Here is a 17411-nt window from a genome sequence, read left to right as displayed (position 1 = left end):
CCATCACCAGGGCCGGCTCCAGGGTTTTGGCCGCCCCAAGCAGCCAAACAAACAAAAAAAGCCGCGATCTGCAGCGGCAATTCCGTGGGAGGTCTTTCAATCCGAGCAGGAGTGAGGGACTGTCAGCCGAATTGCCGCACGTGCCGTCCCTCTCCGGAGTGGCTGCCCCAAGCACCTGCTTGGCAAGCTGGTGCCTGGAGCCGGCCCTGACCATCACTCACACAGAGTCATATCTAACTCTGAGAGTCATGCTTGGAGTGAAGTACTATGAAACATGTGGCAGAATTGGACCCTAATAAGTTGTGCTAATGCAATATACTTATATGTCTATAGCGCTTTTTGGCCTAAAGGGTGTCAATGGTCTTTACAAATTAGATACAGAATGCACTTTGCTCACCATCAAATTGCAGCTCACAGAGCTTAGGACAGTAAAGTAGGGGACAGGGCCATGGCAGGTAAGGTTAAGGACAGGGCATATTTAACAGGCAGGAGTAGAGGAAAGAGGTCAGATTGGGGCATATGGGCCGTGGTTTTGTGTAGGGCAGTGGCTCTCCAACAGTGGTCTATGGCTGACTGATGCGCACTTGCTGATTGTCCCTGGAGAGCTGGCTGAACCATGGCACTGGTGTTTCCTCCCCGTTTCTAGCTGCTGAATCACATGGACGCACATGCTTACTTTCCAGATATTGTTTGTTCATGCAAGCCATTGCTGTAGTTAACACAGGAAAATGATGTTATCTTTAGGGGGGTTAGGGATGTAATCACACAGTGCAATCATGAATGGAAAAGGAGGCAGCCTAGGTAATTGTAAATGGGAGGTGATGTGATCCGAGGGAGAAGAGCAGGGGAATCAGGACTATTAAGGCTGGAGACAGAGGAAATAACTATATAACCACTTGCATCTGAAGAAGTGAGGTTCTTACCCACGAAAGCTTATGCTCCCAGTACTTCTGTTAGTCTCAAAGGTGCCACAGGACCCTCTGTTGCTTTTTACATAACCTAGGAAGTCTCCCTGCCAAAACCATGCCACACAACATGGAACTTGTGATGGTGCAGAGAATGCACTTGCATGTATGTAGAAAATCAAGATGTTGACAAGAAGTTTCTATTCAAACCCAGCGTGACTAAGTTGGAGGCAGTAGGTGGACTTGACTAGCAGGCATCCAAATGAAATTTGCTTCACCTTATGGTCTTCTAAACCTCTGAGCATGTGAGACTTATTTGAAAGGAGAGGCAGCCAAAAGCATTCAGCCACAGACTCTGTTTGGCAGATTTCTTTTTTGCTGTCCAAGAGGAAGGAGATACAAGGATGGCTTCATTAGCTCAATTTGTGGAGGTATCTTATGCATTCAGAATACTTACTGAATGGTCAACAGATGCCAGGAGACGCAAAGGGAACAGCTAGAGGACTGTAATTGGATTATATAAAGTGGGGAAAGAAGAGCAGCTGTTTGTAACTAATCTGTGCTGCATACATACAGACTGACATTGAACATATTGACATCTGGGATAAAACCCAGGACCATTGGCTGCAAACAAAGAGGTCCCTAGTACTTGATTTTGAGCTGAAAAGAGAATCGTCATTAGCTGTTGAAAGCAGTAGGCTTTTATCATCTAGAGTTCATCCAGTAGAGGACAGTTTTCTACACACGCCCTCTGGCCAATGAATTGCAAATGACAGGTCATTTGTTCAGACAAGGTGGGTGAGGATCTTTTATTGAACCAACTTCTGTTGGTGGGAGAGACAAGCTTTTGAGCCAACACAGAGCTCTTCTTCAGGTCTGGGAAAGGTACTCCAAGCCTCACAGCTAAATGCAAGGTGGAACAGATTGTTTAAGGTAAGTAGTTAACACATATTATAAGGGACCATTCAAGGCAGAGTGTCCTGTTAATACTTCTGCAGTTGTAGGACAAAAAGAGAGGATTAGTGGGTTACAGATTGTTGTAATAAGCCATAAATCCAATGTTTCTGTTCAGTCCATGATTTTTAGTAATGAATTTAAGCTCCCGGGCTCGTCTTTTGAAAGTGTTGTGCAGGTTTCCTTTGAGGATGAGGACTGATAAGTCAGATATAGAGTGATCGCTCTGTGAAAAGTGTTCAACCACAGCTGATAGGCTGTTTTTGTCTTGTATCATTTTTCTGTGTGAGTTCATCGGAGAGTGTAGTGATTGTCTGATTACACCCACATAGTTGTTGTTGGAGCATTTAGTGCACTGGAGGAGGTACACCATATGCTGTGATAGGCATGTGTAGGACCCATGGATCTTGAAACGTATGTTGTGGGGGGTGTTGATCATGGTAGCAATGGAGAGATCTCTGCAGGTTTTGTATCTGTTGTTCTGGCCGGATTTGGGGCTCTTTGATTTGGTGTGTCCTGGTCTGTGGTGAGCTTGTTTCTCTCGTATCCCGGCACTGACAAGGCTACAAATACACTGCCTAGGTCATTTGTTGTCTTGTTTGAGAAGCTGACCTCAGCCAGCACTGCAAAAAATGCTGTGTGAAGGCTTTTACGTTTGACGTGAAATTGCAGACTTCGTGTTTCTTTATATCTATATATGGAAAGCCCAAACAGGCAAAAAAACAAACAAACAAACAACCAAAAATATCCACCAACCGAACACCCACAGAACCCCTTTACACTAAAATCTCTAGCAACAAATAATGATACTTTTAGCATGATAAAACTGGAAAGTTCATAAGAATGTTTAGAGGCCAATAAGTGAAGGTTGCAAAATGCAAAATTTGGTGAGGGGCTGAGGAAAATTCTGATATCTACAAGATCCTACAAGGGAAAAGAAATTTACAACTTTCAGAAATATGTAACAATTTCCTCTGAAATATATACTGGCCTATATTTTGCTACAGAAATGTTGTCATGATGAAACCATTATTATTTATTTGTAGTATGGTAGCCTCTAGAACACCAAGTGAGATCAGGGTCCCATTTTACAGATGGGGAACTGCATCAGAGAGAGATTAAGTGACTTGCTTGACATTAACCACAAAGTCTGTGGTAGAGACAGGAATTGAACCCAGACCTTAAGTTGTGCTCTTAACCATGTCGTCCTTTCTCTGGTCATCACCACGGCCACAAACCTCTTGAACAAACTATTCTTGTATGTGGTAGGTTTGCTCAGGGCTGTGAAACTCAAACTCTGCTCTGAGGCTTGCAATAAATCAAGCCATCTTGCTGATGTGAGAGTCAGACTTGTCCAAGCTCAGGAGCCAATGAAACATTAGGCAATATTCAGAAGGGCCTAATGATAAGGGGCACAGGGCATTGCCAGGGGATTAATGACCAGTTGGTGATGTTGATGGACCATGACACAAACAGGGACCATTAACCTCAGACAAGTCATTCACAGGCAATGAACTAAGCGTGATGGTTGAAGAAAACAGACATATGATTTCAAATAAGGATTCACAACTCCTAGCTCTAAGTGCTAGCCGTGTCCATTCATTTAGCTAATTTACGATTTAATAACTAGTGTTTTCCTTTAAGACAGCACCACAAAAAACAGGTGAGCAAAAGCAGCAGGATACCACAGGAAAACAAAAGCGGCAATCTCGCCTCTCCATTTTCCATGTGTGTGAAACGAACAGCGATAGCATTTTTTTTCTCCCACTTTCCAAAAATGTGCAAAGACTTTCTTAGTTAAAAGGCACTGGACGATTAAGAAGACAGGTCCAGTTATTTTGGAACACCAGCTGCACATCCTGTGAAGAGTAAATTTGTTGAGTAAACGTCCCTTGGGAGAGGCTGCTAATTAAGGAGCAGGTTTCCTACCCAGCTGTTACAAACAGAGAGAGAGAGGTCGTTCATTTTTAAATAGCCAAGCTGTAAACGAGAAGAAGTACCGCAGCACCAGGATTCTGCAAGCTGCCAGGGAGCTGTTTGGTGGTGCCTGGCACTGAAAACAATCCTCTAGCACCATGTGATGTGGAATTAACAGAACAAAATTTCACCTAAATCATTGCAAAGGGCTTTCTGTACACAATTTTTAATAGCTGATTTTGAGTGCATAGCATTATTAATAGCTTCACAAATGTTATTTTCCCCTGTTTAATCAACTGCTTCCCTAATGATTTTCTCTCTTAACTACTGCTTGTATGCATGCTGTGGAAATATCAAAGCAGTGTGGTCACTAGTTTAACAGTCTGCCGAAGTCATTCTGTGTTGAGCTGTTGTATGTATAAAGGGTCTGTTAGGAGTTTCACTTGGGGTGTCTGGGGTGGTCGGAGCTGAGTGGGCTAAACCCGTGACATCAACCCACCCCCTACTTCTGGGTTTTCAAAGTGAAACCATGGAAGGGCTCTGAACAAACAAAAGGAAGTAGTTCTTCACACAACACACAGTTAACCCGTGGAACTCATTTGCAGGGGATGTTGTGAAAGCCAAAACTATAACAGGGTCAAAAAAAGAATTAGATAAGTTACTGGAGGACAGGTCCATCAATGGCTACTAGCCAAGATGGGGGATGGAAGTCCATGCTTTGGGTTTCCCTAGCCTCTGATTGCCAGAAGCTGGGACTGGATGACAGGGGATGGATCACTTGATGATTGTCCTGATCTGTTAATTCCCTCTGAAGCATCTGGCATTAGTGACTGTTGGAAGACAGGATACTGGGATGGATGGACCAGTGTGGCCATTTTCATGTTCTTAATGCCATTGGTGGTACATGCAGAAATCACCCCGTTTAAGAAGTTTTGATGTAAATACTGGGTTAAGGCTCTTTCCAGACTCCTTAGCAGAACAGGTTTGAATTCCAAATTGAGCACCATGCAGTTCACTGGGTGAGGAGGCCGTAAAGGCAAGATCAGCATTTTCAGACTTGCGTGCCAATACGAAGATACACAGGGTAAAAATTTCAAATGTGCCTATGTGCTTTAGGGGCCCACATCTGTTTTTTCCAAAAAACTGCTTCAGAGCCCAAGTCTCACTGACTGTCAATGGGACTTAGGTGCCTAAGCCACCTTGGCGCTTTTGAAAATGTTACCCTTAAATCTATACTTAGACACCTAACTAAGGGCCTGATTTCCAGAATGGCTGAGCAGCTGCCGCTCCCACTGACTTGGATGGAGTTTCTCTTGATTTATACCAACGTGTTTGAGATTGAAATGAGGCCCATCTGGTGTGATCTTTCTCCCGTTGACATTAATGGGGGCTTTGCCATTGACTTCATTTGGAGCAGAATTGAGCCTATATTGGTTATTTATTTTCTCTTCTCACCATCCATAGCAGACTATAGCAACCATTGCAGAAGAAAGGATCAGGCCTGTCAAAGGGTATTTTTTCTCCTAGCTCCCTAACATGAATAGGACGTTTGCAAGCACGTCCCCTGAACTGAAACCTTGAATTAAAATAGCCGTCTGTGGTTCCACTCGTGGGTCACTGCAATAATACAAGTGCTCGCCAAATGCACATGTGCTTATTTACTGCTTTTTAAAGAAATCATCGGTAACTGACCGTCACTTACACTTCTGTTTGTGGAAATGCACACAGCTGGCGCTGCTGATACCCACGGTACACAGGCAGCAGAAAAATAACTATCCTGTTGATAGAGTTAACTGAAAAAAGAACATATGGGCCATGTCATAATAGATAACATTATGGCTGGGATGTTTGTTTGTGTCGTGCAATTTGTGTCATTTGATAATCTTACTCGTGGTGGTGTATGGCGAGAGACCTCTAAACAGCCGATTATGTTTGTATTAGAGACACAGAGTCTGGACTCTGGTTTGGTTTTGCTGTGCTCAGTGCAGTACTCGGAGCACAGGCTTTGTATAGGTGGTTTTAAGCTACCTTTTATGTTCCTCCCATCCTGGGGCTGGGACTGTCCCCAGGGTAGATTAGAGTAGCTCCAGGGGGTGTTTTAACAGCCAGGGATCGCCAAGGTGTAAGAATCCCCTGGCCACATCCCCTTCCCTGCAGCCACAAGGCACGGTGGGAGTTGTGTAAATGCTGCGACATTGGCTCTCCACCCTCCAAGGTTTTCCCAGAAGCTCATTTAAGCCAGCTTTGCATCGCTGGAGACTAGCCGTAGATTTGAAGGCCAGAAGAGACCCTTGTGATCCTCCAGTCCAACCGTCTGCATTCCAAAAGCCAGAGAATTTCACCAGTAAACTTCACCATAGTGGGGCCAAGAATCTGACCTGTAAGGCAGAACTGTCCCTCCATTGTGCTTAGTTAATAGCATTGGTCCCCAGGAATTCCACGGATAATAACCAGGCAGTGAAGCGGATCATTGCTTGAATACTGTTGCATGTCTTATGTACCTGGTTAGACATGGCAAGCTGAGGTCAGGATGACAAGCCAAGCCATCATTGCAATGAAGTTCCCAGATGTGCACTGCTGTGACTATCTTAATTCCTATTAGAGAGACAACACTTAATTACTATTGTGAGATAGAAACGATGCAAAAAATCATAGTAACCTGAATTATGCCCTTGCCCGTTTTTGTGGTTAGTGATACCCTGGCATAATGGGACACAGAACTCCGACCAACCAGATAATCAAAATTCAAAGTTGCACACAAGGTTTCTTAATAGTAATTAATAATGCATTTCTCTTTCTATCACACATTTTAATGTAATGAAAAGATTTGCTGCTGATTAAGCGCCAAAGCCTGCTCCCAGTTACACTGGTGTAAAGTCCAAAGTAACTCTGTGGCAATCAGTAAAATTGCTTATTTATGTTGATGTAAATTTGACCCCAGGCAAAATCCCTTAGTTCAAGTCAACGGTTTTGAAGAGCGGAAGTCCAAAGAATTCTTAGCTGGAATTTCAAGAAAATTAATAACCGCGGATGTTATGGACCGATCCCTTCCAATCTTTACGAAAGGAAATTTTGTGTAGGTATTGAGTATATGATTTTTTTCTAATGCAATCTAAGAAAAAGAACAAATGGACCAGAATATCAGCTCATGTAAATCAGTGTAGCTCTGAGGAAGTCAGTGGAGTATTGCTGGTTTACAACAACTGACGATCCGGCCTAGAGTTCCGTAGGTAAAATTGCTCCAGAAACACTTGTTAGAAAAACTGTGTGCTGTTGACTACATTTGTGCACGTACGTGCAGTAACACCTTTCAGCTGACGTCTCAAAACACTTAGCAAACGTTAATGTCTCATAACTTCCCTGTAAGCTAGCCAGGCATTTTCACACCCAAAGAAATTCTATGTAAAGTTTTACGCAGCCTGCGGCAGCAAGCATCCAAACCCACGTCGACAGACTCAGGTTTGCACAGCTCACATTCGCCCCCTAAAAATAGCTATGTAGACAGCACTTTGAAGATGCAACTTGGCTTGAGAACCTTAGGGCTTGTCTACACTTGCAGCGCTGCACCAATACGTTGCTCTCTGTAGCACTTAGTGAAAACACAACCTATGCCAATGGGAGAGCTTCTTAATCTACCTCCCTGAGAGGCCATAGCTATGTCAATGGGAGAAGCCCTCCCATAGACATATCGCTGTCTACACTGGGGAAACCCACACTCCTAAGCGACAGAGTTATATCGTCATAAGTTGGTAGTGTAGAACAAGGCTGAGTTCCGCCCTGAACCACAACATCCACACTGCTATTTTTAGGGCACTAGCTTGGACCCCTCTAGCATAAGTCTGGGCTGGGAGGCTCACTCTGTTGCAGCGTAGACATGCCCTCTGTGTTACCCTAATTATGGAGGTGCCACTAAACAGCCTTAATCACAGCCATTGCTTGATGTCACATTACTGATAGGTACTCTCAAACTTAGCTCCAGCTTTATGCAGGTTTTCACAGGGAATATAAATGAATTGCGTTAGAATTGGGAGACTCCTTGCAGGGTAAGGTTCTATTCAGTATCATAGAATCCTAGAAGATTAGGGTTGGAAGAGACCTCAGGAGGTCATCTAGTTCAACCCCCTGCTCAAAGCAGGACCAACACCAACTAAATCATCCCAGCCAGGGCTTTGTCAAGCCGGGCCTTAAAAACCTCTAAGGAAGAAGATTCCACCACCTCCCTAGGTAACCCATTCTAGTGCTTCACCACCCTCCTAGTGAAACAGTGTTTCCTAATATCCTACCTAGACCTCCCCCACTGCAACTTGAGACCATTGTTCCTTGTTCGGTCATCTGCCATCACTGAGAACAGCCGAGCTCCATCCTCTTTGGAACCCCCCTTCAGGTAGTTGAAGGCGGCTATCAAATCCCCCCTCACTCCTCTCTTATGACGAAGGGTGGCAGAATCTGGTTGTGTATTATTGTATTTAAACCATCTTAAGCCCATGTACTGACCGAGATGTATGCACAAATTGCCCAGTGACATCAATGTGAGTTCCAACTTTATATCTAAGAAACTATGCCTCTTATATCCTTTACTTTCCCCTTCTATTAAAACCCCTTCTGATCTTGTAGGCCCTTGGACTGGTGAAAAGACTGACTCTCAGTAGCCTTTCTAGGGTGACCAGACAGCAAGTGTGAAAAATTGGGACAGGGGGTGAGGGGTAATAGGAGCCTATATAAGAAAAAGACCCAAAAATCGGGACTGTTCCTATAAAATCGGGACATCTGGTCACCCTAAGCCTTTCCCACTTTCCCTCATGCCTTTGGGTACGCTGCTAACTTCTTGCTCCAAACTTTGAGGTCAGCTGACCTCCCTGGATAGGCTGAGCACGGCAACGCCCACCAGTTAGCAGCCTGGGGCTTGTGTGCCCTGGATGGTTAGGAAAATACATTCCTTCTACTGAAGCTCCTTTCTGAAAAGTTTCCGGGCCCGAGCCTGAAAGAACTCCTACTGAAATCAATGGGAGATCAGCACACGGTGACACGCACCCACGTGAAGAGGTCCAACGTTATGCCTATGCCTTTTAAAGACTTTGCGAGGACTTCAGCAGTGTATAGGATGTGTGCTGCACAAGGGCAGATTTCACCCGGGGACAACTTCTAAGATGGGACTAGATTTGCAAGCTCTGAAACAAACTAGAACTAAAAGGGTGGAAAAAAACTCCATAGTGACAGCCAGTTCCCCTCCAGGTCATGTTCACCTGCATCCATCTCCAGAGTGCAGTGATGCATGGAATATTTGGAGGTAATGCAAATAAAAGCAATGGAATGGTAGGAGAGAAGAGTTGCTTATGATGGTTTTTAGAAGAAGAAAAAGCAAAATGAGGAGCCACTGCTCAGCAGATTGTGGGGTTATATGTGTTTATTACTGCCTCCTTTGAGATACTGTACTCCTGAAATGCATGGAGTAAAATAACTATGGAAAAGGTTTTTTGTTTTCTGTAGAACCAAAAATGTTCAGCGTGTGTCAATTACTGACGTGCAAGAAAGCCCCAAAGATTTTCAGAATTTTGTTTTGTCTTGTTGTTACCTAATTACATGCTGAACTGCAAAGGCTTGTTCTTCACTTGTCAAAAAAAAAATTAAATTAAAAGGATCCTGTCAGTGCATTTTCCCCCCAGAGCTTTTAAAAGCATATTCTTTGTCCTTAATCATTTATGGAAAGATTTAAAGTGATACGTTTCCTTTCTCACCTTATGTACTTGTGGGTTTTGCTATTGTTTGGCTTTTCACAAGTGCTATGCAGCCACAACTTACGTTTTGTTACAAAAGAGCAGGGAAAGATGTGTTTGTCTTTGGGTTTGAAAAGAAATGCCATAACTTTAGATGAATTAGAACCATTCTCATTTTCTTTTTAAAAAAAAAGTACAACATATTGTCTGCTACATTGTCCGTTACATTTCACTTTACTGTCTTCTTGAAAAGTAATAATGAAACCCAAAAATATTACTGTAATGAAACAGCTCTAGACCTGTAGGCCCTCTAGTGGAAATGATCATTCATACAAAGGAGTCTAATATAGATCAAATATTGTGCAAATGTTAAACGTGTGCCGTATGGAGAGAAAGACGCATTCCTTTAATATAGTTATTTGCTTGATCATTTCAGTTATATTTTTGCACAATGGAATTTGTAAGCTGGTGCGAAGGAAGTTTCCAACAAATTATTTGTCATGCTTTTCATTAAAGTTTGACCATTTTTTATTTTAACTTCTTTATGATCACTTTAACTTGTGTCACTGGTTTTATAAAAAGAAATGAATGTTGCGTATTGCGCAAAGCTGTTGAACCGTACCTAGTTATGGACACACGTTTTATAGGTGGAAATGTGCTTTCCTTTTAAGGAAGCTTACAAGTCCGATACAAGTTGAGTAAGGATGGCTTCCTCGTTTTCACCATTGACTCTGGAAACCTTGCCAACCGGGAATTACACCATGTGAAGATCAACAGAGAAGGAAAAGAACTCATCATTCAGGTATCAAACCTACCTGCCATGGTTTACTTTCAGGGTCCTATTCACTACCTGTGCCCAACATTAATTAGTACCTTACTCCACAAACAGTCCTGTTGATTTCAATGGACTTACTTAGTAGGCTTCATGACACTATTTGTGCAAATCCCTACTCGCTGGTGGGAGCAAAGAATTCACAATCTGGCACCACCGTGAGCAAGGCTGGCAGAACATAGCTCTTACCAGATTGCATTTTCAAATAATGTTGTTGATTATAATCTGAAATAAGGCATATGATGCAGATCATTAGGCTCATAGCCTTTACGGCCAGAAGGGACCATCATGATCACAGAACCTGGTACACTCTGGGCCATAACCTTTGGCTGAGTTACAGAAGTCCTCAAATCTTGATCTAAAGACTTCAAGTTATAGAGAATCCACCATTTACTCTAGCTGAAAACAGCAAATGACCCATGACCCACAACACAGAGGAATGCAACTCCCTTCCAACCCCCCTGCCCCTCCCGCCCCCAATCCAGGGTCTCTGCCAGTCTTACCTGGGGGGAAAATTCCTTCCCAATCCTAAATATGGCTATCAGTTAGACCCTGAGCAAGTAGGCAAGACCCTGCACAAGGCCTCAGACACCTGGGAAACAATTCAAAGCCTTCCCCATCTGGTGTTCCACTTCTGGCCATTGGAGATATTTGGTAATAACCGGCACAGATGGGCCAAATGCCATTGTCAGCAGCCTCATCATACCATCCCCTCCATAAACTTATCCAGTTCAGCGTATTGCCGAATTTAAACAAAAGAGCCACAGTGAGTGGAGGCATGTGGGAACCTCATTGATTTCAGGTGAATGTGACCCAGAGTTGAATGTGACCCATAATTTGACTACATGAGGAGGAGGAAGGACTGATAGGGTTAGATTGGGTGACTATTACCACTCACATAAACAGTCCCATTGACTTCAGCAGGACTAGCTATGTAAGTGCTTACCTCATCTACTGTGACAACCTTCCATCAGCTGATGAGAGCCCCAAAGTCCTACGCACCACCGCTCTCCAAATACATCAGTCTCACTGTCCCTTTGAGAAGCCATGCTGAGTCCAGGACCCAGTAGGTGGCCTGTTAGGGCTAACAAGTAACCTTGTGCTCTCCTGTTTTTCAAAGGAAGAGCGGGGAGTGAGCGCACAGCAGTGTCTGATGCTCTCATACCCGGGGGAATTCCTGCAGCTTTTAGACAAGCTTCTGCTTAATTGCTAGGGCTGAATGGTATTTTCTGGCAGTCATTAATGAAAAGAGAGGGCAAGGCAGAGACAGGAAAGGAGGAGAGAGGTAAGGAAAAGGCAGTGAGAGAGAGCATCACACTTTTTTTTTCTTTGGTTTCCATTTATTGGCATAAAACTATCCAGGTATTGGCTATGTCCGGGACACTGTAGAATTGTCCCACCTCCGGTCACACAGCCCCTGCGCTGTTGAGGAGGATGAAAGGCCCAGGGCAGCAGAGCAGTCAACAGGAGCAGAGGGAAACCTTCCCACAGTTGGGACCCTCCTTCCAGACGGTGCTGGGGTTGCCTCTCGCACTGAGGTTACCTCTCCGGGGGAGGGAACTCCAGTTGCTAGGAAAAGACAGGTATTAGTATTGGGAGATTTGATCATTAGAAACGTAGATAGCTGGGTTTGTGATGACCGGGAGAATCGTATGGTGACTTGCCTGCCTGGTGTGAAGGTTGCGGATCTCTCGAGGCATCTAGACAGACTTATGTGTAGTGCTTGGGAGGAGCCGGTGGTCGTGGTACATGTAGGTACCAATGACATAGGGAAGGGTAGGAGAGATGTCCTGGAGGTCAAATTTAGGCTGCTAGGGAACAGACTGAAATCCAGGACCTCTATGGTGGCATTCTCAGAAATGCTCCCAGTTCCACGCGCAGGGCCAGGTAGGCAGGCAGAGCTTCAGAGTCTCAATGCGTGGATGAGACGATGGTGTAGAGAGGAGGGGGTTACATTCATTAGGAACTGGGGAAACTTCTGGAATGGGGGGAGCCTATACAAGAAGGATGGGCTCCACCTAAACCAAAGTGGAACCAGACTGCTGGCACTAAACATTAAAAAGGTTGTAGAGCAATTTTTAAACTAGGAGATGGGGGAAAGCCGACTGCTGCAGAGGAGCATGTGGATCGGCCAGAGACTTCTCTTAGGGGAGAGTCTAATGATAGAGAATCTCCAGGTTATAGTCAGGAGCAGAGGATGGAAGAGGATAAAGTAGAGGCCAGATCAGATGATAAACATTCACATAAAAAAGAATCTGACACATCAGAAAAGGGCAGACAAATAAACAGTGACAAGTTTTTAAAGTGCTTGTACACAAATGCTAGAAGTCTAAATAATAAGTTGGGTGAACTAGAGTGCCTTGTGATAAAGGAGGATATTGATATAATAGGCATCACAGAAACCTGGTGGACTGAGAGCAATCAATGGGACACAATCATTCCGGGGTACAAAATATATCGGAAGGACAGAACAGGTCGTGTGGGGCGCCGGGGGAGTGGCACTATATGTGAAAGAAAATGTACAATCAAATGAAGTAAAAATCTTAAGCAAATCCGCATGTTCCATAGAATCTCTATGGATAGAAATTTCATGCTCTAATAAGAATATAACATTAGGGATCTATTATCTACCACCTCACCAGGACGGTGATAGTGATGATGAAATGCTAAAGGAAATTAGAGAGGCTATCAAAATTAAGAACTCAATAATAGTGGGGGATTTCAATTATCCCCATATTGACTGGGAACATTTCACTTCAGGACGAAATGCAGAGATAAAATTTCTTGATACTTTAAATGACTGCTTCATGGAGCAGCTGGTACGGGAACCCACGAGTGGAGAGGCAACTCTAGATTTAGTCCTGAGTGGAGCGCAGGAGCTAGTCCAAGAGGTAACTATAGCAGGACTACTTGGAAATAGTGACCATAATACAATAGCATTCAATATCCCTGTGGTGGGAAGAACATCTCAACAGCCCAACACTGTGGCATTTAATTTCAAAAGGGGGAACTATGCAAAAATGAGGGGGTTAGTTAAACAGAAGTTAAAAGGTACAGTGACTAAAGTGAAATCCCTGCAAGCTGCATGGGCGCTTTTTAAAGACACCAAAATAGAGGCCAACTTCAATGTATACCCCAAATTAAGAAACACAGTAAAAGAACTAAAAAAGAGCCACCATGGCTTAGCAACCATGTAAAAGAAGCAGTGAGAGATAAAAAGACTTCCTTTAAAAAGTGGAAGTCAAATCCTAATGAGGCAAATAGAAAGGAGCATAAACGCTGCCAAATTAAGTGCAAGAATGTAATAAGAAAAGCCAAAGAGAAGTTTGAAGAACGGCTAGCCCAAAATTCCAAAGGTAATAACAAAATGTTTTTTAAGTACATCAGAAGCAGGAAGCCTGCTAAACAACTAGTGGGGCCCCTTGATGACCGAGATACAAAAGGAGCGCTTAAAGACGATAAAGTCATTGCGGAGAAACTAAATGGATTCTTTGCTTCAATCTTCACGGCTGAGGATGTTAGGGAGATTCCCAAACCTGAGCTGGCTTTTGTAGGTGACAAATCTGAGGAACTGTCACGGATTGAAGTGTCACGAGAGGAGGTTTTGGAATTAATTGATAAACTTAACATTAACAAGTCACCGGGACCAGATGGCATTCACCCAAGAGTTCTGAAAGAACTCAAATGTGAAATTGCGGAACTGTTAACTAAGGTTTGTAACCTGTCCTTTAAATTGGCTTCTGTACCCAATGACTGGAAGTTATCTAATGTAACGCCAATATTTAAAAAGGGCTCTAGAGGTGATCCCAGCAATTACAGACCGGTAAGTCTAACGTCTGTACCAGGCAAATTAGTCGAAACAATAGTTAAGAATAAAATTGTCCGACACATAGAAAAACATAAACTGTTGAGCAATAGTCAACATGGTTTCTGTAAAGGGAAATCGTGTCTTACTAATCTATTAGAATTCTTTGAAGGGGTCAACAAACATGTGGACGAGGGGGATCCAGTGGACATAATGTACTTAGATTTCCAGAAAGCCTTTGACAAGGTCCCTCACCAAAGGCTCTTATGTAAATTAAGCTGCCATGGGATAAAAGGGAAGGTCCTTTCATGGATTGTGAACTGGTTAAAAGACAGGGAACAAAGGATAGGAATTAATGGTAAATTCTCAGAATGGAGAGAGGTAACTAGTGGTGTTCCCCAAGGGTCAGTCCTCGAACCGATCCTATTCAACTTATTCATAAATGATCTGGACAAAGGGGTAAACAGTGAGGTGGCAAAGTTTGCAGATGATACTAAACTGCTAAAGATACTTAAGACCAAAGCAGACTGTGAAGACCTTCAAAAAGATCTCACAAAACTAAGTGATTGTGCAACAAAATGGCAAATGAAATTTAATGTGGATAAATGTAAAGTAATGCACATTGGAAAAAATAACCCCAACTATACATACAATATGATGGGGGCTAATTTAGCTACAACAAGTCAGGAAAAAGATCTTGGAGTCATCGTGGATAGTTCTCTGAAAATGTCCACGCAGTGTGCAGAGGCAGTCAAAAAAGCAAACAGGATGTTAGGAATCAATAAAAAGGGGTTAGAGAATAAGACGGAGAATATATTATTGCCCTTATATAAATCGATGGTACGCCCTCATCTCGAATACTGCGTACAGATGTGGTCTCCTCGTCTCAAAAAAGATATACTGGCACTAGAAAAGGTTCAGAAAAGGGCAACTAAAATGATTAAGGGTTTGGAACGGGTCCCATATGAGGAGAGATTAAAGAGGCTAGGACTCTTCAGCTTGGAAAAGAGGAGACTAAGGGGGGATATGATAGAGGTATATAAAATCATGAGTGACGTGGAGAAAGTGGATAAGGAAAAGTTATTTACTTATTCCCATAATATAAGAACTAGGGGTCATCAAATGAAATTAATAGGCAGCAGGTCTAAAACAAATAAAAGGAAGTTCTTCTTCACGCAGCGCACAGTCAACTTGTGGAACTCCTTACCTGAGGAGGTTGTGAAGGCTAGGACTATAACAGAGTTTAAAAGAGAACTGGATAAATTCATGGTGGTTAAGTCCATTAATGGCTATTAGCCAGGACCGGTAAGGAATGGTGTCCCTAGCCTCTGTCCGTAAGAGGGGAGATGGATGGCAAGAGAGAGATCACTTGATCATTGCCTATTAGGTTCACTCCCTCTGGGGCACCTGGCATTGGCCACTGCCGGTAGACAGGATACTGAGCTAGATGGACCTTTGGTCTGACCCGGTACGGCCTTTCTTATGTTCTTAAGTGAATATAGCACATACAGCAGATGGACCCGATTCTGATCTGTGTCTAAAGCAAGCTTTATCCCACACACTGATCTTATAATATTCCCTTATATTGCAGCTTTTTCCATGTATTGCTAATCCTTGCCAGTCAATTTCCAGCCAGGCTTCATTTGTTTGCCTGTTTGTGGCAATCAGAGATTAATAGCTGAGAATTCTCAGTGGGGGCATAAACACGTGTCAAATATTTTATAGTTTTCTGCAGGAAAGGTTTCTTTAGAAGTCTGCTGTATGAATACTCTGACACACTTTTTGGCTTTTTCTGCAAAATTCAAGCACATTCACTTTGGGATCAGCGGCAGGCAGGCATTACCGGTATCCAGTGTGGAGCTTTTCTACAAGGCTGGTCTAAGATACTTCAGGGGTCTCTGCATGTTGCAATAATCAACTGTTTTTATTGACCTGTTCCAGGTTGATCAAGTTCTCAAACTCAAGCACAACCTCTCGGAGATTGACTTCAAGGCCATCAAATCGCTCACCTTGGGCAAGGTCGCAGGTAGGCTGTGCAAATGGCTCGCTGGTTTGTCGAGGGTACTGTTAAGACTCTATCATTATCTGTGCAGTGTGGTAGGCTTCTTTTTTAACCTGTAAGGGCTAAATATAACAGAGCTGTTATTTACATAGTAGCAGAAGCCCAGTGAAAAGCTTGTTGGTAGAAGCTTTGGCGATGTGAGTTGTTTGCCCTGATAGCAACGTTAACCTCTCTCCTCTTGTTGAGCCATCTAGGAAAGGATGGTGGGAAGACGCAGCCCCCCATGGCAGCTTAGAGGCACTCCTGAAGCTCAGCATGCCCTGATTTACACCCCTGTGTGATGTACAACTGACTATCCCCATGTGGCTGGGCAGCTCCACTATCTCATCTTAGGGGAGGGCAGAGACGTGCCCTCACGTCCTCCCCACCCTCTTTGGGGCTCATATGCCCCCCCCTTCACACTAGCTGAGTACTGCATTAGAGACGCAGTCCCTGGGCTCTCATACAGTGTAGGAGCTGCAATTCTGTCTTCTATTTACATAGGCCAGGTGAGCTGGGATGGCCCTTTGAGTCCCTCCCTGTAGCGGGGTGGACACCCGCTCCTGCCCTGAGGGGTTGGAAAAGCCCTGCAGAGGGCTGGGGCAGGGCAAGGTAAAACCCTGGCTGATTGGGGGAAGTGGCTGCAGCTGGGCCACACCCTAATCAGAGCCCAGATGGCCTGTATAGAGAGGCTGGGAGCTAGGACAGTAGTAGTCTCTCTCTGCCTTCAGAGGGAGAAGGGCCTGGCTGCAGGGAGCTTGGGACAGGGTACCTGAGTGGAGCAGGGCTGGGGAAAGGCTGAGGAGCTGGGAAGCTCCAGCCTGGATAGCCCCAGACTGCGGCCTAGTAATAGGCCAAGGGGTACTCGGGGTTGCAGAGGGCAACCCAGGGCTAGGCCAAGGCAGCAGGTCCAAACCCAGCCTTGCCAATGATGAGTGGCCGATACTGCAGTCTGCCCCAGAGAGTGGCAGCTAGATGGTGACTGGCAGTGGCCTTATCCTGAGGCGAGGTGGGGTTAGTGGGTGGGGGTTCCCCTGGGAGGGGAGACCTAGCGTGTGGGTATTGCCAGGGGGCAGCACCTAGAGCAAGGGGCATCGGGGTCATGGGAGGGACACGGGGGCCAGTGCAGAGGACAAGGCGGATCACTGGCCTGCAGAGGGCGTTCCAGAGGCTGGTGAGCTAATTCCATGGACGACCAGCAGGAGGCGCCGCAGGGGTGAGTCTGGGCCCCCTTACACTCCCC

The 17411-nt window shown here is 44.4% G+C and overlaps 1 protein-coding gene across 4 annotated transcripts in view; it reads left to right on the top strand.

Moving 5' to 3' along the window:
• Positions 1-17411, top strand: part of CNTNAP5 (contactin associated protein family member 5) — a 413059-nt gene that overhangs the window by 376763 nt on the left and 18885 nt on the right. For 3 of the 4 annotated variants that reach the window (XM_005279758.5, XM_008167765.4, XM_042843052.2), the window contains 2 exons: positions 10162-10292; positions 16069-16153. The exons of the other annotated variant lie outside the window; for it this stretch is intronic. In XM_005279758.5, the coding sequence (XP_005279815.2) occupies positions 10162-10292; positions 16069-16153 (216 nt within the window). The remainder of the gene's footprint in view (positions 1-10161; positions 10293-16068; positions 16154-17411) is intronic. 4 annotated transcript variants of the gene reach the window in all.

Source organism: Chrysemys picta, chromosome 11 (genome assembly GCF_011386835.1).
Source record: "Chrysemys picta bellii isolate R12L10 chromosome 11, ASM1138683v2, whole genome shotgun sequence".
NCBI classification, from domain to species: Eukaryota; Metazoa; Chordata; order Testudines; family Emydidae; genus Chrysemys; species Chrysemys picta.
The sequence above is the reverse complement of the archived record's forward strand: the minus strand, read 5'-3'. Positions and strand labels throughout refer to the sequence as shown.